The 24,727-nt window shown below is 42.1% G+C and overlaps 1 protein-coding gene across 7 annotated transcripts in view; it reads left to right on the top strand.

Annotated features, from left to right (window-relative positions):
• The window catches only part of GRIK1 (glutamate ionotropic receptor kainate type subunit 1), a 229,735-nt gene that overhangs the window by 73,896 nt on the left and 131,112 nt on the right, over window positions 1-24,727 (top strand). For 3 of the 7 annotated variants that reach the window (XR_013392578.1, XR_013392579.1, XM_077927296.1), the window contains exon 1: window positions 5,540-6,816. The exons of 1 other annotated variant lie outside the window; for it this stretch is intronic. Coding sequence is in view for 4 of the 6 variants with exons in the window: in XM_077927296.1 (XP_077783422.1) it covers window positions 6,693-6,816 (124 nt within the window). In the remaining 2 variants the exon portion in view is untranslated. Of the gene's footprint in view, window positions 1-5,538; window positions 6,817-24,727 lie in introns of those variants that run through there. 3 more of the 7 variants (XM_077927295.1, XM_077927298.1, XM_077927299.1) reach the window with 3 other exon arrangements.

Here is a 24,727-nt window from a genome sequence, read left to right as displayed (position 1 = left end):
CAAAATGTAATTTATGAAGCTTTGGGTTTTGAAGGGGAAAAAATAACCATATATTATTCCATACATATCTAATTCAGACATAGCTGAGAAGTAATTCTATAGGAAAACAGATTTATTTCTTTCTTTCTTTCTTTCTTTCTTTCTTTCTTTCTTTCTTTCAGCACTGAGGGGTGGGGAGAGACTAGTGGGTTGGCTCCTAAACACTGTTAATGTAATAACATTTGTGGCCAGTAATAATTTTATTTTTAAGATTGTGTATGTTTCTAAGAAGTGGGGTGGATTTTAAGAAGTCTGGAAAGCATTTGAATCTGAGGGGAAACTGTTTAGAATCATATATTGATTCTAAACGAGGTACAAAGGACAGAGTGGATGTGTATAAAAGATGCTAAATTAATCTTGAGGTGAGGAGAGAAGAAGTATAAGGTGAAATCAATAATAAGTGAATATATAAAGATAATAAGTGAATGCTGAAAGATAAGTTACAGGTAGGTAGCCGTATTGGTCTGCTGTAGTTGAAACAAAATAAAAAAATTCCTTCCAGTAGCACCTTAGAGACCAACTAAGTTTGTTATTGGTATGACACTTCATGCACACAAAAGCTCATACCAATAACAAACTTAGTTGGTCTCTAAGGTGCTACTGGAATAATTTTTTTTATTATTTTGCTGAAAGATCAGCTCAACAAGGAAGGTTGCTAAAAGTTCAGTGTTTTAGGACATTGTAAGCCAAACCTGTAATGCCCACAACAGAAATACTCTAGATAAATTTAAAGTAAATGTTACACTTCCCATTATAAATATTTTTTAAATGATTTGCTTGTTGTATCCTTTCAACATTTCCATAGTTCAGTTAAACATTGTGTCCTGTAATGTTGCAGTGATGTGGCTTTTGCTTTGGTGAGCTATATTCTAAGCATTTAGAAGCTGGTTCAGCACACTTTATTTTGGGCTGTTTGTTTTCTTTTCTTTCTTAGAAACAATACACCCCCCCCCAACAGTGGTGCAAGTAGATAAATAGGGACCGCTTGCTAGCGGGAAGGTAAACGGCGTTTCCGTGTGCTGCGCTGGCTCGCCAGATGCAGCTTTGTCACGCTGGCCACGTGACCCAGAAGTGTCTCCGGACAGCGCTGGCCCCTGGCCTCTTAAGTGAGATGGGCGCACAACCCTAGAGTCTGTCAAGACTGGCCCGTACGGGCAGGGGTTCCTTTACCTTTACCTTTTATTTTTGTATTAATAAGCATGTCGTTGTTCACAATAGGCTGCAGGTCACTGAGAAGTTTGAGAGTTTTGGGGGGGAATTATAAGTGACAAGTAGTGTCCTGCAATTTTCTAGGTCTGTCATGTAGATGATGGTTCCTGTATATCAGTCTGGCCCTGTTGATCTTCTCTTTCACTTTGTTGAGTAGGTATTGTAGCCTGAGGAATGCCTGACATAAATTCTTCAGCTGTGAATGTCTGTCTCATTAGCCTTTAGCATTCAGGATCGCTCCAGTAGCAGTCCTACATCAAAGCTACAGGGATAAAGTTTATAATGTAGGACATATAAATAGCCTTCATTTGACTACCCTAAGCTGGATTCTTGCAGTAAAAGTCAAATTTACTCCCATAATAGGTCAAGTTGCAGTAGCAATTTTGGCATGACTTAAAACAACAATAGAAACACATTTTAAGCAACCTAAAATAATTGGTTGTGTTGTTGCAAGTAAGCTCCCATTTCTAAAATAAAGGGACATTACTAATAGGCATAACATTTATGTGTGTACATTTGGGTCCAGTTCAAATTGATTAAATATTTTTCAGCTGCAAACCAATGCACAGTAACCTCAGAGCTCAGTAGGACTTCTGAGTAGACCTGTGCAGGATTGTGCTGCTAATTAATCAACACATTCCATTCAAATATGTTTGCATATTTTATTTGCATATTACCAAAACTTCAGTGGCCGAATTCAGAGGCTTGCACTATGTATGCCCATGGGCTGACATGTCCAGTGAGATTTTTTTATGTTTTCCTTTAGGCAGAAGATCCCCATGTTGTTTCACTAGCTACTTATGAAAGCCTCTGCAGTTCCAAAAATTATGATGAGCCATGCAAGCTGGGGTCTGCTGTTAAAAAAACAAAACCCAAAGCACCTTTGGAGATGTGGAAATAATGGTGCAATTATTTGGACGGTTGGCAATACAAGTGCCTTTATTGAGGTATAAAAGGTAGTATAAGGAGAGGGCTGCAGCTCAGTGATAGACCATCTGCGCTGCATGCTGAAGGTCCCAGGTTCTGTTCTGAGCATCTCCAGGTATGACTGAAGGAGATCCCTGTCTAAAAACCTGGTGAGCCACTGCCAGTCATTGAAGACAATACTGAGCAAAGTGGACCAGTGTCTGACTTGGCATAAGGCAGCTCCCTATGATCCTAAATAACTTCCAGTTTAACAAACAAGATGGCTATGCATTGTTAGAAGGAGACACTGTCTTAATTCCCCTCCTTTAATTTGCTATTATGATAGCACACCAGAACCAAAGTAGCTAAAGCAAGTGTACCCTTAACTCACAACCCAATTGATTACAACCTGTCCCCACCAATTAAAACTGTCCCCCAGCAATTAACTGATCAATTTAGTTGATTAAGCTGCAGCCCTGGGGGAAAGGGCTTTTGTTTGGTGCTGCTCGCAGGGGAGCCATGTTTGCAAGCATCAGTCGAGACATAGATTTGTCTGGACTGATCACACAGAGAGTCTCCCTGCCAGTGCTACGCATGCCTGGCAACCACTACTGCGAAGGCTCTGCATGCAGTTGGCCAGTTCCACATTGTAAGCAGCTTGCAAGCATTGTGGTTTTGCCATGGAGTGCCTTTGGAGCTTAGAACATTCTCAAGGTATTCCAATGCATTTTACTAATGCACGGAATTAAATATTGGCAGTGCAATGAATGAGTAAGCAAATGTGGCAGCCAGCCTGCTCTGAACAACATCTCACATGCAAAAGGCTCTGGGCACCGAAATCTGCTTGACACAGAAAGGGAGCACTGGCCAGAAAAGAGCTGGGATTTCCTCTTGACTCTCGTTTGTTTCATTTGAGGGTACGTCAGGATGCTGGCCAGAGAAAGGCAGCAGGGAACATGATTTGGATGTGAACTGAAACCTAGGCTGGTACTTCAGACAATACAGTCCTCCAAGTGCACTGAAATATAGTGTTGCCACTGAATACTAATTCAAGAACTGATGTGAATTCTGAACTGTTGACTCAAGAGGTCCAGAGGCTAAAAATCTCCAGGAGAGCCATAATGATAAGAACGGGTGACATTCTCTTTTAAAACAAATTTGCAAATATTGCCTGTACCTTTCACACACAGTCTATTTTGATTTACAGTGTGTTTTCTACCCCCTGCCATAACAAAGCCAGTACTTAAAAGTTAAACAAGACTTATGCCTAAGGATGCTGTCGGTAAAATTTTAAATCATCACATCATCCTTAATTGGTACAGCCTAGCATGGTAATGCAGTTTAAACCCTATCAAAGCCTTTTTGTAGCATTTGAATAGTCTAGTGTTTACTTTTGAAAATTTATATCATACATGAATTCAGTAGCTGGCAGTAACAAATCTCCTATGTTTTGTTATACTTGTTCATTTTCTTGTACTTTGCTTCCTGTGTGAAAAAGCATTTACATGATTTTTTTAGGAGTAAAATAAGTTACTAGTACAGCCGGTGCATTTTCCATTTCAATTTTGTAATTTTCTGCTTGAGAAACATTGCCTTATGTCAATGAAGTGGATAGTATGGTGACTGACTTTTAAATTGATACTTGTTCATGCATCCCCATTATGAATCAAGTCAGGAGAGCAGTGGAAATAAAACTTGTTAATCATCATTCAGTCATATTCTGTCACTGGAGACAAGATATTGGCGGGCCCCACATGAATGCTGCCGCCTTTGAGTCATATTTTCATGGAATTCACAGGTAAATTCCTTCCAAAGTGCTTGTAAATTATGTTTTTAAATGCTGCGTTGCAGGGAAGTGATCATGGCAGGCCAGAACTCCCCATGTCTTGGAGCCCGATTTGTATCTTATATTTTCAGTCTCCAGTAAGCCAATAAACCCTGCTCATTAGGAAATCTATGGTTGCATCTATGGTTGTGTGAGAATTGCTTTGGTAGTCAGCTCCATGGAGAACATATAGGGACTCACTGCAACTGGAATAAATCTGGCCTCTGAGATGCAATCCAGACCATAGCTTGCCACAAGCTGAAAACAGGTGCACTCCAGAAGGTTACTAGTGGATTCAGGAGGTTACCACTAATGTGGTAGTGAAAAAGGATAACTGCCTTGCCCACTGGAAGCCCAAGCCATGGTTTGACCTGTGTGGGAATGCCAAGCAGCAGCAGGCAAAATGCAGTGGAGGCTTGAGATGAGCACCGCACCTCATAGTGGCCTTTGACTTCAAACCTATCCATTCTTAAGGAAATCAGCCCTAAGTGTTCACTGGAAGGACAGATCCTGAAGCTGAGGCTCCAATACTTTGGCCACCTCATGAGAAGAGAAGACTCCCTGGAAAAGACCCTGATGTTGGGAGAGATTGAGGGCAGAAGGAGAAGGGGACGACAGAGGACGAGATGGTTGGAGAGTGTTCTCGAAGTTATCAGCATGAGTTTGACCAAGCTGTGGGAGGCAGTGGAAGACAGGAGTGCCTGACGTGCTCTGGTCCATGGGGTCATGAAGAGTCGGACATGACTAAACAACAAAACCGTCCGTCCAGGGACACTGTCCCAACCACCTCACCCAGTTCCTCACCTGCCTGTCATCTTACTTACATGCAGTCTAGGGAGCATAGGAGCCAACTGCCAGGGACTAAAATTCTTTCGCCCCGCCCCCCCAATAAAATATTTGTGGAGGCTGCACCTCCCCAAAGGTGATGGGCATTCCCATTCAAATGGTGCACACCACATCTTGTGGTTGGTTGCTTGGGGTGGGGCTTACCTGCGCCCCCATATTTTATTCAAGTTGGTACCCCTGCCTGCCAGCTTCCTCGGTCTCCCCCTTGCTACTTGTAGGAAGGAGGTGGCTCTGCCTGTCACTGACTCTCGCTCAACCTCCCGTTGGCCAGTCGTCTAGCATGGCCACTTGTGGTTCCTGGCAAGCAACAGAGTCCCATGGGCTTTTTAAAAAAGGTTGCATGCTGGATATGAGGTGTTGGTGGCTGAAGTGGATCGCGGGAAAGTCGTCTCTAGACACTCCCCCCCCAAGCAGGAGCGATGAGGTCATCTGCAGGTGCACCTGGACAACTGATGGACTGCCCTTACTCTGGCAAGCGAATGAGCCTTTCAGGTTTTCACTACGATCGCGGCATACCAGCATAAGGGAAGCAATAAAGTGAAGCCCGTCACAGTTCTATAGCTGGGTTCAGGCCATACTTTTCAAGCACCTGGCTCCCCCTCCCAATCACGACTCGCAGCTGATCCCTATATAAATGTATCCACGCAGCCCCTGCAGTTTTATTGAGGGCGTGGCTGCAGGCTCTGAGCCCTCAACACGCGCCATTTACACCCCGGGAAGCTTGCTGGGCTGAGTAAAGTAAGGAACCCTCGGGGAGGGAGAGTTTTTAGTCTGGCTGCTTAGCCCCGCAACCTCGAAGCTGCGTTTCCGAATCGGGTTGAGCCTGCCATTAGCGGCGAGCGAAAGGCACTCTGCGTATGCTCAGCGGCGCTGTCTGCTCGGATCTCCGCATGCCCCGAGCTGAGTCTCGGCCGCGGCCCCCGAGGGACCCCGGCTCCGTATAGACGTTCAGTATTTAATTCTGTAGAAGAAGGCGACGAAGGGGCAGGAGAGACCTGCCAAGCGGGCGGGCCGGAGAGGAGAGCTGCGCCGTCTGACGTCACCAAAGGATTTTCGTTCACTTTCCGTCCAATTGATCGGCTTGGAGTCGACAGTGTCCCCTTTAATGAGCCCCGAGAGCGGCGCCGGCCAATGCGGAGAGGAGCTTGGCCGGGAACATCAGGCGGCGAGCAGAGACTCAATCAATGCTGGAGCGAAGGCGCCCAAAGTAGTTTAGTTTGTGCGGGGAAAGAAAGAGAGCGAGAGAGACGGAGGGAGAGAGGCAGCGCGCACGGAGAAGCTGCGCCTTGGTCCCCACTCCCATCCGCTGGAGATCCGCCTCGGCCAGGGGACCTTCCCGCTTCCCCTCCCGCTCCAGCCCGGATCTTTCCCCCGCTCGCGCGCCTTTTCTCCCGAGGGACACTTTGGCAGGTCTCATGAGGGAGCCGCGTCGCCGGCCATTTCGAGCGGCAACTTTCCAACCTCACGAACCGCTTCGCTGATCTCTGGGAGGAAATCTTCCTTCCCCACCCCACACACACTTAGCACCCCCGACGGCTGTTGGATGCAGAGGGACAGCGTGATGGACTAAAAGGGGGAGAACGTGGGGGGTGGGAGACGACGGGAGGGATCGTAGTGGATCCCCTCAAGCAGCAAGATCGGCAGATTTTCATGGTGTAAATATAACCCCCCCACACACACGCCGCGATCCGACCCCCTGCACCCCGCAAGCATCCATCACGCCGCTCCTTACCAGGATGCAACAAAACCCCGAGCAAGAATGAGGGATCGCGCTCCTGCCCGAGTGGGAGCAGCAGCTTCTGCATGAGGGGCGAGCAGAAGCGGGGCCGAGAGGCTGAAGCATGAATCCCGGCGAGGAGTGAAGAAGATGGAGAGACCCCTTTGCTGCGAGCCGAGGCACTCCGCGATGGAGGCCGGCGCAGGACTCTTCCTCCTCCTGCTCTACCTTTGCCTAGGCGTCCCCCAGACTTCCCAGCAAGTGCTCCGGATCGGTGAGTGCCGGGCGAGAGGGGGGCGGGGGCCCGGAACGGCGGGGGTTGGGTGTGCATTTGTTTTACATAGGGGAAATCTGCCTTGCTGGCTTTTATGCACGAAATACACCCCCCCCCCAAATAACATATCGCACGCACAGGGATGAAAATGGGGTTAGGCATCCCCGCCCCATAATCACGCTGTGAGAAAAATCAGCCGGCAGTAATTCTTCTATGCATGTATTTCTGTGTGTGTGTGTGTGTGTGTGTGTGTATCCTTCACATCACTTGGAAAGCTTGACTTGTTAGCTGCTGAAGCGCTAGCCCAGGTCCGCAGTGTGCATTGGTGACTGGGCACACTCGTAGCCCCGGGCTATTGAGAGGCTGGCTGGCTGCAGTGCACGCAACTGACCTCTTGACTACCCCCCCCCCAAACTCTGGTCGGTCCCTGTTCCTTGGGAGGTGTTTGTGTCGCCTATGGATTGCCTCCTGGCTTTCTCTTTCCTCGTGTTTCTTGGATCAGTAGCACTCTCCCCCACTTTTCCAAATGCAGCTACTCAGAAGGTCTGAGAAATAGAGAGAACGAGCAAAAGAAGTTTGGTTGGTTGTGTGCGCGTGTGTGGGGTTTCTTAAGGTGAGTTGCACTCTTCAGCACTCAGCCCTGAAAAAGGAACGGTTTTCTTCCCCTTTAGGGTTCCCTTTTCAGGTTATCTTTGGTTTGGAAACCACTCTGTGTGGATTTCTACCCCCACCCCTTGCATTTGCAAGAATGGAGCAGTAAAGGGTTAATTTCCCTGCCCCCCTCACCCATTGAATTCCAAGTGTTTGTGTGGAAGTGTGTTTATGTGTATGAGAGCAAGTAGGTTAGAGGATGTTAGTTTACATTAATTCTGAGTCAACTATGTTCTGGTGGTTCCATTCAGCCTAACTCGCTTGAAACCGATGGTGTTGAAGTGCTCATACTTCACATCAAGTTCTTTTGGGTGTCAAACTAGGGAAATGTTGGCGGCTTCTCCCTATTTAACAAAGAACAACATTGAATAAAAGATACAGCATTTAAAACACTTGCTGACAGGGCATTTGAAGCTAGTGTGGTTATTCTTTGTAAAAAAATAATGGCACCCAAGAAACAGTGTGACTTGATGACTTCAAGGAGCAAGCCAGAAAGTGTTTCTTTGAATCTGAACGAAGAGTTGGAGCTAAAAATTGTACAGTATTGTTGATCCATTGGTGTGATGGTGTGTCACAGTTCTTTCCCCCACACTGATACTGATTACTTGGCAGAAATACACCACAAAGGCTGCACATGTGTGCAGTTTACTGGAGAGAGAATTAAAGGGAAAACTTTGCTCCATGGAAACCAGGCAAAGTTCAGAGGAAGTGTTTCTTCCCACAGTGGGCTTCTTGTGTCAGTCAAGTGAGACAGTGAATACCAAGTATCAAAAGAAACGGAAGCAGACACTGGGGAAAAGCAACAAGAAGAATACATGACTCAAGCAGGATTCCCAAACATGTTTCTTTTTGCTGACTGAACTTGCATAGCGAAGTGGCTAACAGATGCATGTTAAGTTTGTCCTTTAACCAGGAAACTTTGAGACTATCTCAGAGATTTAATGCTTTGTAACTGTGAAGAAAGGCCTATTAAATGGAAAGGAATTCAGTTATATCCATAGGCATATGGCTGTATAATTTGAATTAAGCTCCAGGAAAAATTGTTCTCATGCTGATAGGATCTCTCTCCTACAAAACAGGCAAGATGTTCCTTGCAAGTCAAGTGGGACTTGATGATGCTGAGTATTTCATATCTTTCTTTTGTGAGTACGTAACAGTTTTTTGTATAGGAAAATGCCTATATCTCCTCCAGTCTGAATAGTACTTTATAACATGAGAGCACAGTGCAGTAGCAATATAATAAAGGGAAAAAATGCTGCAGGGACATATGCATTAAAAATTAAAAGCAGCAATAATCCTCATACAGCCATGCTTCTGCGAACCTCTGAGACCTCTGGGTATAGGGCGGTATATAAATTCAATAAATAAGAATGTTTCTGAGATCAGCCATGGGAAACTGTCCACACTAGACAGTGTTCTGTAAGAACCAACATGCAGACATAAATAATGGAAAGAGTCCATAATATGCCAAAGGGTTATCTTGGATGTTGTTCCTGAAAGGCCTTCACTTGGATCCTATCCAACCTTGATCCTGAGAACTCATATGCACTCTACCTACATGAATAATCCTTGTAAAGTCAATGAGCTCCCCTTTGTGATTAAATGGAAGCTTGATGCGTAATGGGAATATGTTCAACAGTGTGTGAGCTGCTTTAGAGAATGCACATCAAGAGGGGCTTAGGATGCAATCTCGGAACTAGTTACACTTAATTATTGCACTGAAATTGTTGTGGAAACTATATCAGATTACGGAAGATGAAAATGGCAGACCAGCAGCCCTAATTCAGCTTAAATTGCTGTGCTGCATCTGAAGCCTGATTTCATTCTTAAGGAGCATTCTTAGCTTGCTAGCTGGGAAATCTGTCCTTTTTTTCATGTAGTAATGCACAATTAACACTGACCCTTATGGTTTCTATAGGGCTATATTGTGCAAGAAGGCAGAAAGGGGCTCTGTGTTCTTCCTTCTTCTTCTGTCCACTCAAGACTGATACAAAGACCCTGCCATGGCTCATCTGTGCTACACAGAAATTATGGGAGAAACACTGGAACATGAACCCTTGTAGCAACTTAAGTTAGGGTCCCAGGGTTGCACTAACTCTTCTGATGTAGCAAGGAGCTATGATAGTAAGGAGCTATCAGGGTGATAGCTTGAATCTCTGCACTCCAGAACCTAGAAAGAAGCATGGACATAATACAAAACCATAGACTAGTGTTGCATCACAAGCTCCTTCTCGCTCTTCAGTGTGGCTGTGACAAGATGATGGGAAACCTCCACTTCCATTTACAACTATACATAATTTGTTTTGTCCATATAAGAACAAACTCTGGTTGTTTTAAAGCATGATTTGTCCAAGCAAACTGAGAGCAAACAATAGTTTCCGATCCTGGCTTCAGATAAACTAGGGATGGGAAACCTATAGCCCGCCAGATGTTGTTGCGCTCTAACTCCCATCGGCTCCAGCCAGCACGTCCAATAGTCAATGATGATGATTTGTTGTACAGCAGCATCTGCAGGAATGAGCCATAGTGAAAACTAACCAAATTCCCAGTTAAAATAAAATGATAATCAGCAGTTGGTTGAAAACAGAAGCAGATGCTTATAATCTCTTCTTGGCCAGATCAGATGAAGAGTGTTGAGTGGGGGTTTGGGGTAGGGAATATACTTGTGTCCCTCACTAAAAGGTATATTGTGCCGAATTTCTCAAGACTGTACACCACAGCATGACATCATATGGTTAGTAACTTAGCAGGAATTAGTCTACTATAGGAGTACTTTGCTGTTAAGCTCAGTCAGGTATGGAAACTGACAGCATTAACAGATGGGAACATCTTCTTCCCCAAACTGACAAGGGGAATTTCAAAGAGTGAGCTTCATAGCTTCCATTTCCCCTCATATGATGAATTCTTGTGAGTCTGTCCTATTGCATTTCTTAAGAAGGGATATCTCTTCCTGTTCTTTGACACATGGCAGAGCAGGCTCCAGTGCAGAAACTGTTCATACACTTAACAATTGATTGTTGTTCCATTTATCTGCATCATCTTGAACCAAAGTACTTACATTCCTAAATACTGTAAGTTTTTAAAAACGGCAAACAAACAAAGGTAGAGCATGCATTGCTGCAATTGGGTTTCAGTTGGTGGAAGGTGTATTAGCTGCACTTCCAATGTTGCAATTTTGACCATGCTGCAGTTGCCATGTCATTATTACTTATTAGAATCTGGTCTTGGCTTTTAACTTCAGGTCTTGAATTATCTGCACCCATGAAAAGATACAGCTGCATGCTTTGATTCTGTCCTAGAAAAAAATATTTTCTTTTTATCTTTATTTTCTTATTACACTGAAAATATATGTTCTCCTGTCTATATTGATTAATAAATCTCTTCTTATTTAAGTGAGTCTGTTTTCTGCCAGAATCCACTTAGCAGGATTTGCTAAAGACTGCAATTATGTCTATTGCTTGGTTAAGCTCCTGGGAAAGTGTTCATTTGGGAATGTGGTGTGGAAAGGAATTGAAAGGCATGCAGCACAATGCTGTGCATGTTTAATCTAAAGTAAGTCCCTATGTGTTCATAGGTTCAGTCCTAGGTTCATTGAGATTTACAGAGTGACAGGGATAACACTCAGCAATAAGGCAAAGATCTGCAATCTGAATTAATTACTACCAGTTGGTGACATCAGGGCCATGTTGGTGTGAAATAAATAATCACCGAGGATATTGACATTATTCAAAGTGTCTGTATGATGAGTTTAGTATCGGAGTTAAAACTGGGATCAGTGTTCAAGTTACCAATGACACCTGGGTGTTCAGGGATAAAGTGAGGAATAAGCAGCCTCCAAAACAGCTCATTTCTATGCCACATACATTTGCATAATGTCTACATGCCTTATTCTACCACTAGAACTTCTGTTACACCTGTGAGTGCTTTGATGACTCGCCATTGTACCAACCAGGCAGAGGGCCTTCTCGGCAGTGGCACCCTTCCTGTGGAACGCCCTCCCACCAGATATCAGGGAATTAAACAACTTTTAGAAAACATCTGAAGGGAGCCGTGTTCAGGGAAGTTTTTAATGTCTGACATTTTATTATTTTTTCTATATTGCTGGAAGCCGCCCAGAGTGGCTGGGGAAACCCAGCCAAATAGGTGGGGTATAAACAATAAAAATAACAATAATTTCACAAATTGGCAGGTGCTTATGACATCATAGAGAGCACTAATAACTTATCCCCTCCACATGCTATATCCTCTCTAGGTATTCAGTATTAGACCTCATAGACTGGAGTTGGCAAACTCCATCCACAATCTAACCATGCTCATTTGAATGTCTGCAAAGGGCCCTGGATGTATGACTGTATGTATGTAGAGCTAGCTATACGTAACCAAGAACTCGGCAAATGGTTGCTTCTGTTTCCCTCAGGAGCCTGAGAGATGGGTGATTTGTCAACATCAGCAACTGAGCCCACAGCTATGCAATGATTTCTACTCAAATCTCTTAATGTCCAGTTTTCTCTTATTCAACAAGACTGTCTCCATCAGTGTGGAAACTACTATTGACTTCAGCTGAATTGTACTTATATATATATATAAAAACCCTACTGAAGTGCAATTATTAAGGATGACTAACTTGAGAAAGAGGTTAACTTAATATGAATATTTTCATAGGAGGTGGTGAGATCATGCAAAGTTCTTAAGGTAGTGTCAATTATTGTTCCTATCCTTGGTTTAATTTTTGGGAAATTTCATACCCGTTTTTCCAAGCACTAAGTCAGTGCAGTATACACTGAATAAAAACTTCACGGAAATGAAAGGTTCAATTGTGTGATACAGTATCAAAGTACTATGCCCCCAATTTACTGGGAAGTTGTCCTGTACAAGCCCCATTGAAGTGGATTTGTAAAACTCCCATTCATTTCAAAGACGACTGATGCAGGCAGCTTCTTCTGAAAACCTTACTGAAATGGAATAAAATTGCACTGGAATAGAGGATCAGAGACTTACTTCATCTATACATAAAGAATGAACTGGCTTTTTGACAATATAACATTTTGATTTCAGTGGGTTACTGACTTTATGATTTCCAAGAACATGTTACAAAAGCCTTTCCTTTGATGTATGTGCTCGCAATGCACTCCACAGTAATAGCAGAAATGTTATCTTTATATGCATACACAGTCATGTGTATTACCAAAAAAAGAGAGACCAAGTTCATGAACCCAATACATTTGATTTGATATCCAAGAATTTTCATTTTCTGTAGTGAGAAGAACAACAAGACTTTATCAAACAGTTAATGAGGCTTTGATGAGATTAACTAGTGGATGATACAACCTGACCCCTCAAAGTGGAAATGTACATGCAGAGTTCATGTCACAGAGCTCCAGCTGTTGCGGTCTTTGGATAAGAAGTTGTCCACCGTAGTCCCCTTGTCTGAGTGGGGCCACTCTTTCATCTCTCTGTCATCACTGTTCATCAACTTGCCCTCCATCTGTAGAGCTGTCCACAAGCAGAGGACAAGGTGGGTGGAAGCAATTCCTCCTCTGTTCACTTCTCACTTGTTTAGAAGGGCCGGATGAATCAGTAGTGATAGGAAGGATATTGTACAATACATCAAAAAGAAAATAAGCAAGAAAATACAATTAAAAACCATGCAGCATCTAGCACAACATATTACAATTGCTAGAGCAGGGAGAAAAACCATTAAGTGGTTCACCAAGATGCTCAGCAATTTTCAAGGCATGTTTTAGAACTAGGTGAACAGAGCATCCTTGAAAGGGGCTGGCTGGCACCCTGAACAGGAACACTCCACTCTGCCGTGTAACATTTTTTGCAGGCCCAACTTGACTACAACGACGTTCACTCTTGTGCTTTTTCACTGATTAATGCCAACATGTTAATCAATCTTGCAAGAGGCATCTTATTACGGTTTTATATATGTGTGTGAGAATTAGTGCCTTTATCATTAATGTCTTAAAACCCATGGTTTCAAAAATATATTTACACCAGATAAATAAAAGGCAAATGTCCTGAAAATATAGTAAACACATATGTTTATCAGTTATGTGAATTGATACTGATTGATAGCTTTGCTTGTACCAAAATGCAAACATCCATTTAGCCAAATGAGGATATGATGATGCAGGGATTAGAAAACGCCTGCTGCATCACATTTGATTATTCTAGAATATCTGCTTTTGAATGAGCAGGAAGAAAAATGCCACATTCTTTTGAAATCCATATGCAATCAAAGAGCTATGTTTTTCATTTTCAGACAAAAAGTGGCAATCTGAGTTTTATATTCCAAAGTCCATCACCTGCAGGTTAATTGTGTTGTAATGTGTTTAATTTACAACATCTTCACTTAAATCACAAACCTGTTACAAAAGCCCATTGATTGACTATTACAGTTGGAAGATGAATAGTCATGTGACCAACAGCTTCCATTGAGATTCTGTGTAACCACTGTAAAATACATTTTGTTCTCAATCACATATACTCCAGACCAGCAGACAAAGTGGTATCCTCTATGGGGCAAGTATGACTGCACAATTCCAGTCCCCTTACTGGCAAGCGCACTTGCACTCCTCAGTTTCAGAAGCTGCTGCTGCAGTTCTTGCAGGAGGAAGTTCTCCTGTTTGCCCAGCACTGGGAGAGAGCCTGGAGATGGCTATTTGTACCACGCCCAGGCAGGGAAGCCCATCTGAAGGACTCAGTTTGGAATCTTGCCTTCACCTTTGTTTGGGTACAACAGTATATCTTTCTCCTGTGTAGATTAGGTTACCTCAAGTGGAATTCCAGCAGTCAGAAATTGAACCCCCCTCCCCTGAAATACGTTGTTCACATGTGTTCTATTTTAGAGTCCATAATATACAGCTGGGCAATGCATTTAAGAGGGAAACCCCAAATGTTAGTGTTTTAGAAACAGATCACCAGCTGTTGTGATGCCCAACGGTAGGTAGGCTAGAAAACCAGCAGCGTAAGGTGCAAGAAATGAACGAGTCTCCAGGTCTGGTTCCTTAGGGGAATCTACTATGCAGAGAGCAGAGGGTGTCTGCTGGGCATGCAAGATGCAAACAAATTGTTGCCCTGGCAAACCCAAGTTTGACATGGAAGATTTTATCACCCTTTCAGGTCAGGGAAAAACTCCTTTGGTTTGAAGACTTAATATGGAGCCTGAGACAACTTAATAAATGCTGGGAACCTTTTCATCGGCAGCTCTGAGTGGCTTGGCACTAGGACAAGGGAACATAGAACCAGAAGTTCAAGTCTCTAGCCCCAGAGACTCTTGTAACTGTTGTTATGGATCACCCTGGTCACCCTGAATATAAATAGAAATGACATTTTTATTTAAAATGTATGTAATAAGCCCTTCATTCTATTCAGAATTTCAAGGCACGGTCTCATCTATTTAGTAGTAGTAGTATTAACCTCAGTTTTTATCTTGTCCTTCCAAAGGAGGCAGTTGTGCAACATCATAAATAAAGCAATATTTTTAAAAATGGAATTAAACACTAAAAACATATTTTCATTATATATACATAGTTGCTGAGCATACCAATTGCCTGGATGCAGAGAAATGCTTTCAGGCAACATATAAATGATGGCAGTATGGGAGACAGCATCACTTCAGTAGGGAGGGAATTTCATAATCAGGATGCTGCCTTTTGTGGGTTGTTGCTCTCTGGGCCATCCTACCACCAAAGTTGGGTTAAACATAATAGGAAAGTGAGGGGTGCAGGTGAAGAGCCCTCCTAAGTACTTTAAAGCATATGCTAGCAATATGCTTGGATAAACAAAAGTGTTTTAGCCTGGCGTAGAAAAGCTTCCAATGTATGAAACCAGGTGAGCCTTTAGCAGGGATGGAGACCTCTGGATGACTGGGTGGATGGATGGAAAGGTGAATGGATGGATACAACTCCTAACACCCTGGACCACTGGCTATGCTGACTGGGGATGATTGGAACTGGGAGGGAGCCTCACTCCCTCCACTCCTGCTTTATAGAATACATTTGTCTTGGCTATTCCAGAGCTTTGGTTCTAGCAGCTGAGGACTATGTGAAATTCTATGATGGGCTGCAAAAAGTTGGTTGGGACACTGGCTCCCTCTGTTGCTCCTTCCCACATGCTGCTACCTTACATAACACTGATGTGAATTACATATCGGCTAAAGCTGAGTGCCAATGGGCACTACAGCTTCAGCATAATGGTGAAGAGGTGACTCCCATATGCTACTATTGAAAGCTTGCAGTGAAATTGTGTGCTCTGCTGCCAGTGTGCATAGGATTAGACTTTAAGAGCCACACTTTATCAAATATGTTTGTATTTTCCAGAGGGGATAACTGCTACATTAATAGTTAGCTTGTCTAGTTATTTTTCAATTTTGGTATGCTTTTCTGATTCTTACTGTGGCTACTAGTCACTTCAGGGGATAAGAATAATATTTTCTGATATTTTCTATGCAACTATCCGGAAGCCGGCAAAACTGGAAACGTCTTCATTTGCAACTGTTCCTGTTTCTTATAATTTGAATATGGTGCCTGATATTCTTTCATTACCTGCACTTTAGATCAGTTCACATAATATTTAGTCATCTTCCACTTATTTATATAACTTTTTAAAAAGTTGGTATCAAAGCGGTTAATAGAAAAAAGAAAATAAATATAGTAATAGCACAATGATGGATGGAAGGCTTTACTAAGTACTGACTCTTGATATAAAAGCTTTTTTTTATTGCATTGTCAGAAAAATTAGCACAGCGGCTGAAGCTTTGTGGAGGAAAGGCAGAATCAGAGTCCATTCTGGAAGTTTGGTGGGACATTGTCGCTTATGTGGCTAAAAAGAGATGTGCCCATTATGCCCCTGCTCAATAGGAGTCTTTCTGCAAAACCTCCGTTCCTCCTAGTTTATCTGACATGCTCTTTCTTTCCTCCCTTCCTCTGCTAGTCTGAGTTACAGATAGGTAGCCGTGTTGGTCTGCCATAGTCAAAACAAAACAAAATCCTTCCAGTAGCACCTTAAAGACCAACTAAGTTAGTTCTTGGTATGAGCTTTCGTGTGCATGATTTTTCGTGTGCATACAGGAAAAACCCTTGCTTTTTCCTGTAAGACCTATTGCAGTCGTTAAGAGTCGTCAACAGGCTCATCTCAGCTATCTGCCAATCACCCATTCCCACCACCCTTCTGAGTAATACCCCTCCCCACCTTCTCACTATATAGAAGGATCTGGCAACTTCTGTTTCAGTGTATCTGAAGAAGTGTGCATGCACACGAAAGCTCATACCAAGAACTAACTTAGTTGGTCTTTAAGGTGCTACTGGAAGGATTTTTTTTTGTTCTGCTAGTCTGAGTACCTGAAAAGACAAAGGAGACAATTGATTTGATGGTGGGGTTTGTTGTTGCTTTGTTCTTTTCCTTTGTTGTACTGTATTCTTATTGTCTGCAAATGATTTTTTTTTTACCACAATAACCACAATACATAATAAAAGAAATGATATAACCACTATGTAATAGTGACAAACATGGCCAAAACATCCAGGTAAAAGCCCTCTCTTTTGTCCAAGACTCTTATAGTCACCCCAGCCCTCAGCTCACTGGAAATATCAACCCTAGCTTCAAAGAGAAAGCAGAACCACCACAAGGAATTTCAGATAGCCTACCTTCCAAAAACAGAGACTCTTCTTTCACCAGAGTCCCATGTCCTGAGCCAAGAAAGGTCACTCATTATCATGTACATTAGTTCCAGTTCCCTCATGAATCTGCTCTTTCCCCCCAGCAAATTCTGTAATGTTGGGCAATCACAGCAGCTCCCATGATCATGGCGTTAGCCTCTTAGCCAACACAAGGATGGCTGGCTTAACTGAGCAAGCATACCAACCGGCAGCCAAGGCCCATCATGTTTTGCCACCTGAGGTGAAATGGGAATGCACAAAGCTCCATGATCATCCACAGTTCCCCCACTTCCGCTGGAATGCCACCCCTTTTGCCAGTCTTGGTGAGAGCCAGGGCAGTTCGGAAGGTGTTGTCACTCATCTTCTCTTCCCCAGGGCAAGGAAGATGAGCAGCAATGTTGTGCCCAGGAACAGCCCCTCTCATCAAACTCAGCGAGAGCTGGGGCACTCCAGAAGATGGAAGCAGTGGGGAAGGCAGGGTGCCACCTTTTGTGCTTCTACCACCTGAGGCGGATGCTTCACCCTGTCTCATCAGTGGGCTGGCTCTCCCAACTAGTCCCATGATTTGGTGTAGGCTCACCCATCAGTACTACTTAAATAATGTCTTGAGCCAGGTCCCAGGGCTGATCTGAGGAATTGCTGCACACTATTTTGTCCAACAGTTGTGTTTGGCCACTTGAATATGTGTCCTCCTGCCCAGGTATATTCAGAACTGGCCATGAAGATGTATTGCAATAATAAGATACACTGGAAATGTTGGGTGAGAAATCAGGCCTCTGCTTTTCTCTCCACTTTGCGCCAACATGTAAACAGCATCCAGCAATTTCTGGCTCTGACAGATTCCATGCTTTGCTATAGTTTCATAGCAGTCAATCAGAAGACTTGGTGCTGTAGGAAATTCTGATGTAAGAGAGGTCTTTCTTCAGGTAATTTGCTTACTTGAGCTTGTAATTTTATTTCAGCATAAAAATGAATGAATCAAAGAATTGGCAAGATGTTATTCCTTGGAGGTTTGTGCCTTGCTCTGCTGTGGTATTGAAACCTGGGTGAATTTCAGATTTATGCAAAAGGCAACCACTTAGATTCCAATTAAATCCAAATGGTCAGTAATTAGCTCTTGTTTTAAAGCCTCTCAGGAATTCTAAAAGAAACAATCTTCAGAAGGAGCAGCAATTAGGGAATGATGCTAGATTATGCTTAAATTCCTTTAAATTGCATTAAAACTTGAGTTCTTCCTGAAAGATAGAAACTATTTCAATAACTGGAAAATATATGGATAGGAACAAAATATATAATTGTTTGCAATGTGCATTTAGATTTATAAAAGATAATCTGAAGACTAAATAAATGGCATACAGAACTGAACATTTCTTGTCCTCAGTGGCTCACGCTATAGGCAATGCCTTTGCTGCAACATGAAGGCACAAAAGTTTGTCCTGCAAACTCCATAAGCCATTAATTAATGCACAACTAAATTCCTCACCCTTTACCTAACAACTCTCAGCACCCTAAACATACTTCAGGTCCCAGGATCCTTTGGGGGAGCTATGACTATTTAAAGCGATATGGAAATACATAGCGTAGATAGGGCCAAAGTTGTTTGTGGCTTATGACTACAGTGGCTGATGTGTTGCTTCTTTCAATATGTAACTATCCAAGTCCCAAGGTCATCAATGGAGACCCTTCTCCAAGTGCCCTTGCCACAAGAGAAAGGGGTTTCTTAGCAATGGGCTTTGGGTTATGGAATGCCCTCCTCAGAGAGCTGGGTCAGGCACATACTGTACTATAATGTCCTTTCAGCGCCAGGCACTTCACACACCTTTTTAACTGCCATGCTTTTAATTTCCGGCATTGTGCGGTATGCTCATGCATCGGCTCAACTCCATGGAAATGGTTAGGCCTTTTATTTATTAGTTGCTGCTGCTTATGATCTTTGGCTTCCCTCTCTGATATTAAATTACCATTTTTATCATTGCTGCTGTGCATAGGAGGTTATTGATGTGGATTTTTAAATGTTTTTATCATTTTTTGTATGTTGCCCAGAGTAGGTATGCATGTGTGTGTATATATGTGTGCACGCACACACACACGTGCACAAATATATATGTGTGTTAACCTAAAGCAATGTGCCTGTGGTTTCCTTGCAGTCACCAGCTTGAGCCTTCAGAGCATACCCTGGGTTCATATACTTATACATGCATGCAATATATCAATATATGTGTGATCTCTCTCTCTCTCTCTCTCTCTCTCTCTCTCTCTCTCTCTCTCTCTCTTTCTCCCTCTCTCCCCCTCCCTCCCTCGCTCCCAGGTTTTCCATATCATGCTTAGTGTCCCACTTCTGCAAATAATTTCACAGACAATCAATACTGAAAACACTTCTCCTAATTTTCCCTACTCAAAGGGCAATTGTTTTCATCTCCCATGCCTGCTATAAAACTAAGTACATTCTGTTTATACTGGTGGAGAACGACCTCTTCGGTGTTTTCCCTCCCCTCTTCATTATGGACTATTTTGTACATACTGTTCAGTAATAAAGCTTAAATCTTTCCTCCCCTCCAAGTATTTTAAGCAACTCCCTTTAATCTTCTTTTCTCAGAAAGGCTTGATTTGACTGACTGGTCCAGAGATTGTTCAGCAGTTTAAAGAAAAATAAAAAATCCTGTCCAAAGAACTGATTAGTTTTACTGCATAGCTTTGGATCTGTGACCTCGAAGCCCAGTTTGTCCTAGTTTATGGAGAGTTTATGATTTAGGAAAGGGAATATTCCCGTTCCCTTGCTTTCTCTGCTGATGCAAATAAAACTACAGTAATAGAGTTGTTTAAAATCAAATGTTTTAAACAACGGGCTTATAAAAAATAATGACCAGCTGCCTCTATAATTCATAAGTGATTGTATCAATTTGCCACTGAAGTGAATGGGAATTGTGCAAAAACACTCAGGTGAGCAATGCAGCGAATATTTGCTGCACTGCTCCTTTGTGACTCTTGTTCATTTCACATGGAACAGTTCCCAGTGGACTGCATTCACTGTAGCTAGTATTTCTTTTTTCTTTTTCTTTTTAAATTGTGTGTGTATGAGTATGAATACTAAAGGAAAAACCCAACTACTTGTATTTGCAGCGAGAAAATTATGGAGTGTGTAAGAACCTTTTCCTGTTTTTACTCTTGTTTCTGACACAGTCTATCCAGAATTTAAAAGGAAGGGTTAAGCATGCAGTCGGCTCACTCCCATTGAAGATAACAGGCTTTTAATGGGCTTGAGCTTCAAGTATCATACTATCCCTATCTTGTATGTTCTGACAATGGCCTTTAGAGGTCAATCAGTGTAGTTTGTTCTTTTACAGAAGGGTGACTGTGGTGGAAGGGACTCCAGATCAAGAACAACTTCCCACATTACATCTTTTAGATGTGTGCCTAAAAGTGTGAAGTATGAATATGGTAAACTTGCCTTTGAAAACATGTGCACTTTGTGGCAAACTTACTTGTTTTGGGGCAATGCATAAAATGGCCTAATGTTTGTATACTCCATTCACTGAAACATTAAGACCTCAAAATTACCGTAAACAGTATATGATGCTTTGATTCTGCTATGAAAACACTAGTTATTTTGTGATGCTAGTTCCATGGAATCTTGATCTGAAGAGTAAAACATATTGCCAATGGAATTAAGTTACTGTAGCAACTGTATCACATCTGTATACCTCTGTAGTGCTCTCCACGTGTTACCATTAAGTGTTAAGGAAACGTGTGAGAGGTCACCACTATTCATTCCAGGGTTCTAAACTTATGGAGGACCTCAGCAAATACATTTCAGGCAGTTGTCTTTCACTAGTAGGAGAGTGATGGAAACAGCAACAAAGGATTGCAGATCCAGCATATTGTTCTCTGTTGCCTGACCCTGTGATTTCTTAATGCTTAATGGTAGCGCTGGAAGAGAGCTTGTTTGATTGTGGTAATCTGTGTAGATAATAGGCTTCTACAGATGGACTGATCCATTCCTATGGGTACATTAGCCTTCAAACAGAACTTTAGCGATAATTTAGTTATTTAAGATACATCTGGGGTCTGGGTCAACTCCAATTAAAACTGATAAAACGGAGCTTCCCAATTTTATTCATATTGCAGCTGAAGTGGGCCTATAAGGAATTATTTGGGCCTAATGAGGAATTATTTGGCACCCTTTGATGCAAAGTAAGCTAGCTGCCTTTCAAAAATAAATATTTTACCAGAACAAGCAATGTAATTCTACTGGGGAGTTCTTTCCAACATTTGAAGAATCAGCATAGAAAAAGAAAGGGAACGAGTAAGAAAATGAAAGGGAATGAATAAGAAAAGAAAACTCAGAGTGCTCCTGGATAGCTCATTTGGAAGAGCATGAGATGCCTAATCTCAGGGTTGTGGGTTCAAGCCAAAAGATTCCTGCATGCAGGAACACACACACACACACACACACACACACACACACACACACTCTTCAAGTTGAGCAGTTATAGCTGCAGAGCTAGTGAAGCGACTAGAGTGAGGGAAAATCAAAGGGCAAAATGGCCCACCAGCTGATTCCAGAATCTTTCTTTAACATTTACTCAGAGGATGAAGGAAGCTATGCAGTTGTGGGCATAGCTGAGTGACAGAGCACATGCCAAGATTTCTAGGTTCAATGAATGGAATCCTTTTTGTCTTATTGAAAAAGGATAGTAAGTGGTAGATCTAGAAGAACTATTGCTAGAGTCAGCAGTACAAGTTAGACAGAATTATGCTATGACTTAATTTGTCTGCTTTACATGTTAAGTCACAAAACTTGCTGAGTTAGAAAAAACAATTGGCCATCTCCTTTACTAATTCTTCTTTACTTGTTATTATTGGCCTTTATTGACATAAGTTTAAACAATAAACTCATACAAAGTCATCCAAATACAATAATCCAAACACATACAATATATAAAAGACTAGACAGCCACCCTTGAGTAAATCAGGCAACTTTAGATTTAGCTTTAAAAATCTTGGCTAAATATACCAAAACAATCTTGGTAGTTTTGGGAGTATCATCCCTCAACAAATATTGGATTACAAACTCTTTGTAAATCAGTATTTTAAGATGTAAGGGAGGAGATCTCTGCAAAGGTTGTTGAGAAGAGGGCAATCCAAATTTATGTGATATATTGTATGTGGTGTTTTCTTATAATAGGAGCAGAATCTTTTCTGGAAGTGTTTTGTTGTTTGTTTGTTTGTTTGTTTGTTTGTTTTTAAAAAATACCTTCCAGACAAAACAGAGGAAGGAAATGTATTTAGATGAGCTAGCATAAAAGCTCTGTGATGCAATGGAGTATCTAAATTATAAAAGTAATTAGGCATTACTCCATGGTGGGGCTTCAATCCTAAGTAAGCAGATGAACATACAAAAGGCTGGGAGTTTTTGGATTTCATGGTCTAGTGGTCTCTGCTTGATGAGTGAGAAGATTTGTGACTCATCCGATAGAAGAAGGGATTCTATTGCAATCCCTATATGCCTGAGTTTGAGGGTAATATCAGAAAACCACGTAAAAATATGTGTATCTCTCAATAAAGAAGAAATCAGTAAACTTTCTGGGTCTGTATTAAAATGAACATTTAACCCGTATTTGAAAGTCATAATCCAGCCCCTAGATTCTAGGAGATGCTGGCATAACTCTGCACACATAGCCAAGTAGGAGACCCAATTTGGAGCTCCTAGAATTTGTCGGAAGAAGGATGCCTATACACCCTCTTTCTTTACTTGAAAGACCATTCAGCATAGAGTTCGACTGTGGTGAAACTTCCTCTGGATGACTTAAGCAACCAAACTACAGTGGTACCTCGCAAGACGAATGCCTCGCAAGACAAAAAACTCGCTAGTCGAAAGGGTTTTTTGTTTTTTGAGCTGCTTCGCAAGATGATTTTCCCTATGGGCTTGCTTTGCAAGACGGAAACGTCTTGCAAGTTTGTTTCCTTTTTCTTAACACCGTTAATACAGTTGTGACTTGACTTCGAGGAGCAACTCATAGAATGCGGTGTGGTAGCCTTTTTTTGAGGTTTTTAAAGACTTTGGTGATTTTTGAAGCTTTTCCAAAACTTTCCCGACACCGTGCTTCGCAAGACGAAAAAAATCGCAAGACAACAAAACTCGCGGAACGAATTAATTTCGTCTTGCGAGGCACCACTGTACAAGAAAGAATAGAGAAGGTATATTAGAGTGGCCTAATGTTGTTCCTATTATAAACAAAATCAAGACAAATGCAGAAATGTCTATGCCCACCAGTAGGAAATGAATGTTAGAAGAAAACATCACCTCTATTTCTGCTTACTACTCACAGTCAAGAGAATGTGTTCCTTCCCCTCTAAGATGGTGGTTGGCCCAGGCTGGCCACCTGGCATCTAGTTTGGAGACCAATGGCTGAAAAGTAGAACAATAATAGAATATATAAATAGGCTTTTTAATTAAGGTCAGTAAGATATGTTGCCCATAGCTTTCCCCCTCATGAATAACACTATGTGGGAGAAAGCTTCTTCACCTTAATATTTAATATGAATTTTTTTATATATATGTGCCTGTCTGAGTGTATGTGAAGTCCTTAGGTGGAGCTCATTGTGTTTTAGAATCTGACCTCACCTGAAGGGAGAACTTTGTTGTGTGAAGCAAAATGCATTTCCAGCATTTAGACCATTGTCTGGGAAAAGAGACAGACCCCCCCCCCCCCTAGGAACACAAATTGGCTGTGGTTGTGCTACAAGAAAAAAATCAAAGATGATGGGGCTATTTGGTGGAAAATAAATAATGACCTGTACCCTATTGAAATTCATGGTGTACCTTTTCTCCTGGTTCTTGCTAATTAGAATGTTCCTCTTTGTATTTTTTCCTTTTTGCATCTCCTATCTACTCAACTGTAGAGTTCTTCAGCCTCAGCCTCAACACTGACTCATTCCCCTGAAACCTCATTAGAAGCTTTCTTTCTTTCTTTCTTTCTTTCTTTCTTTCTTTCTTTCTTTCTTTCTTTCTCTCTCTCTCTCTCTCTCTCTCTCTCTCTCTCTCTCTCTTTCTTTCATCTCTGAACTATCAATTTGGGCACAGAAGGTTTTTCACCCATCCATAGCCACTTGATTTTCTTTGTACCAAACCATCCAGAACTCAACAGTGGTGTAGCCAAAGATGAATAAAAATTGATTTGTTTCCAATAGCGGCTATGTTCAGAAATTTCATTTTCCATCTAAATTGTTTACTTATCAGCTGGAAACATAGAAGAAAAAGTTAAGGGTACTTTGCCCAAGATGCATTTTAATATAGGCAAAAAAACTGCTACAAATACCCTACCTCTTCCAGCCTTATCTGCCACTCTAAGTTGTATACTTGCTTCACTGAGCAAAATAAGGATTTCTGAACCATGCTTATTAAAGGATGTAGGTTTTTCACTTTGGAACAAAGAGCCTGTCTTACACATCAGTAGTTGATTACATCCTTCCCACACCCAAAGTTTGTCATGCAAGGTAGAGGCGTCAAAATACTGTATTTTTCTGTGTATAAGACTGTATATCCCCCCAATTTAATTTAAATTTTAAAATTGGGGGTCGTCTTATACACGGAA

This window comes from Podarcis muralis, chromosome 4 (genome assembly GCF_964188315.1).
Source record: "Podarcis muralis chromosome 4, rPodMur119.hap1.1, whole genome shotgun sequence".
Classification (NCBI taxonomy): Eukaryota; Metazoa; Chordata; class Lepidosauria; order Squamata; family Lacertidae; genus Podarcis; species Podarcis muralis.
The sequence above is the reverse complement of the archived record's forward strand: the minus strand, read 5'-3'. Positions and strand labels throughout refer to the sequence as shown.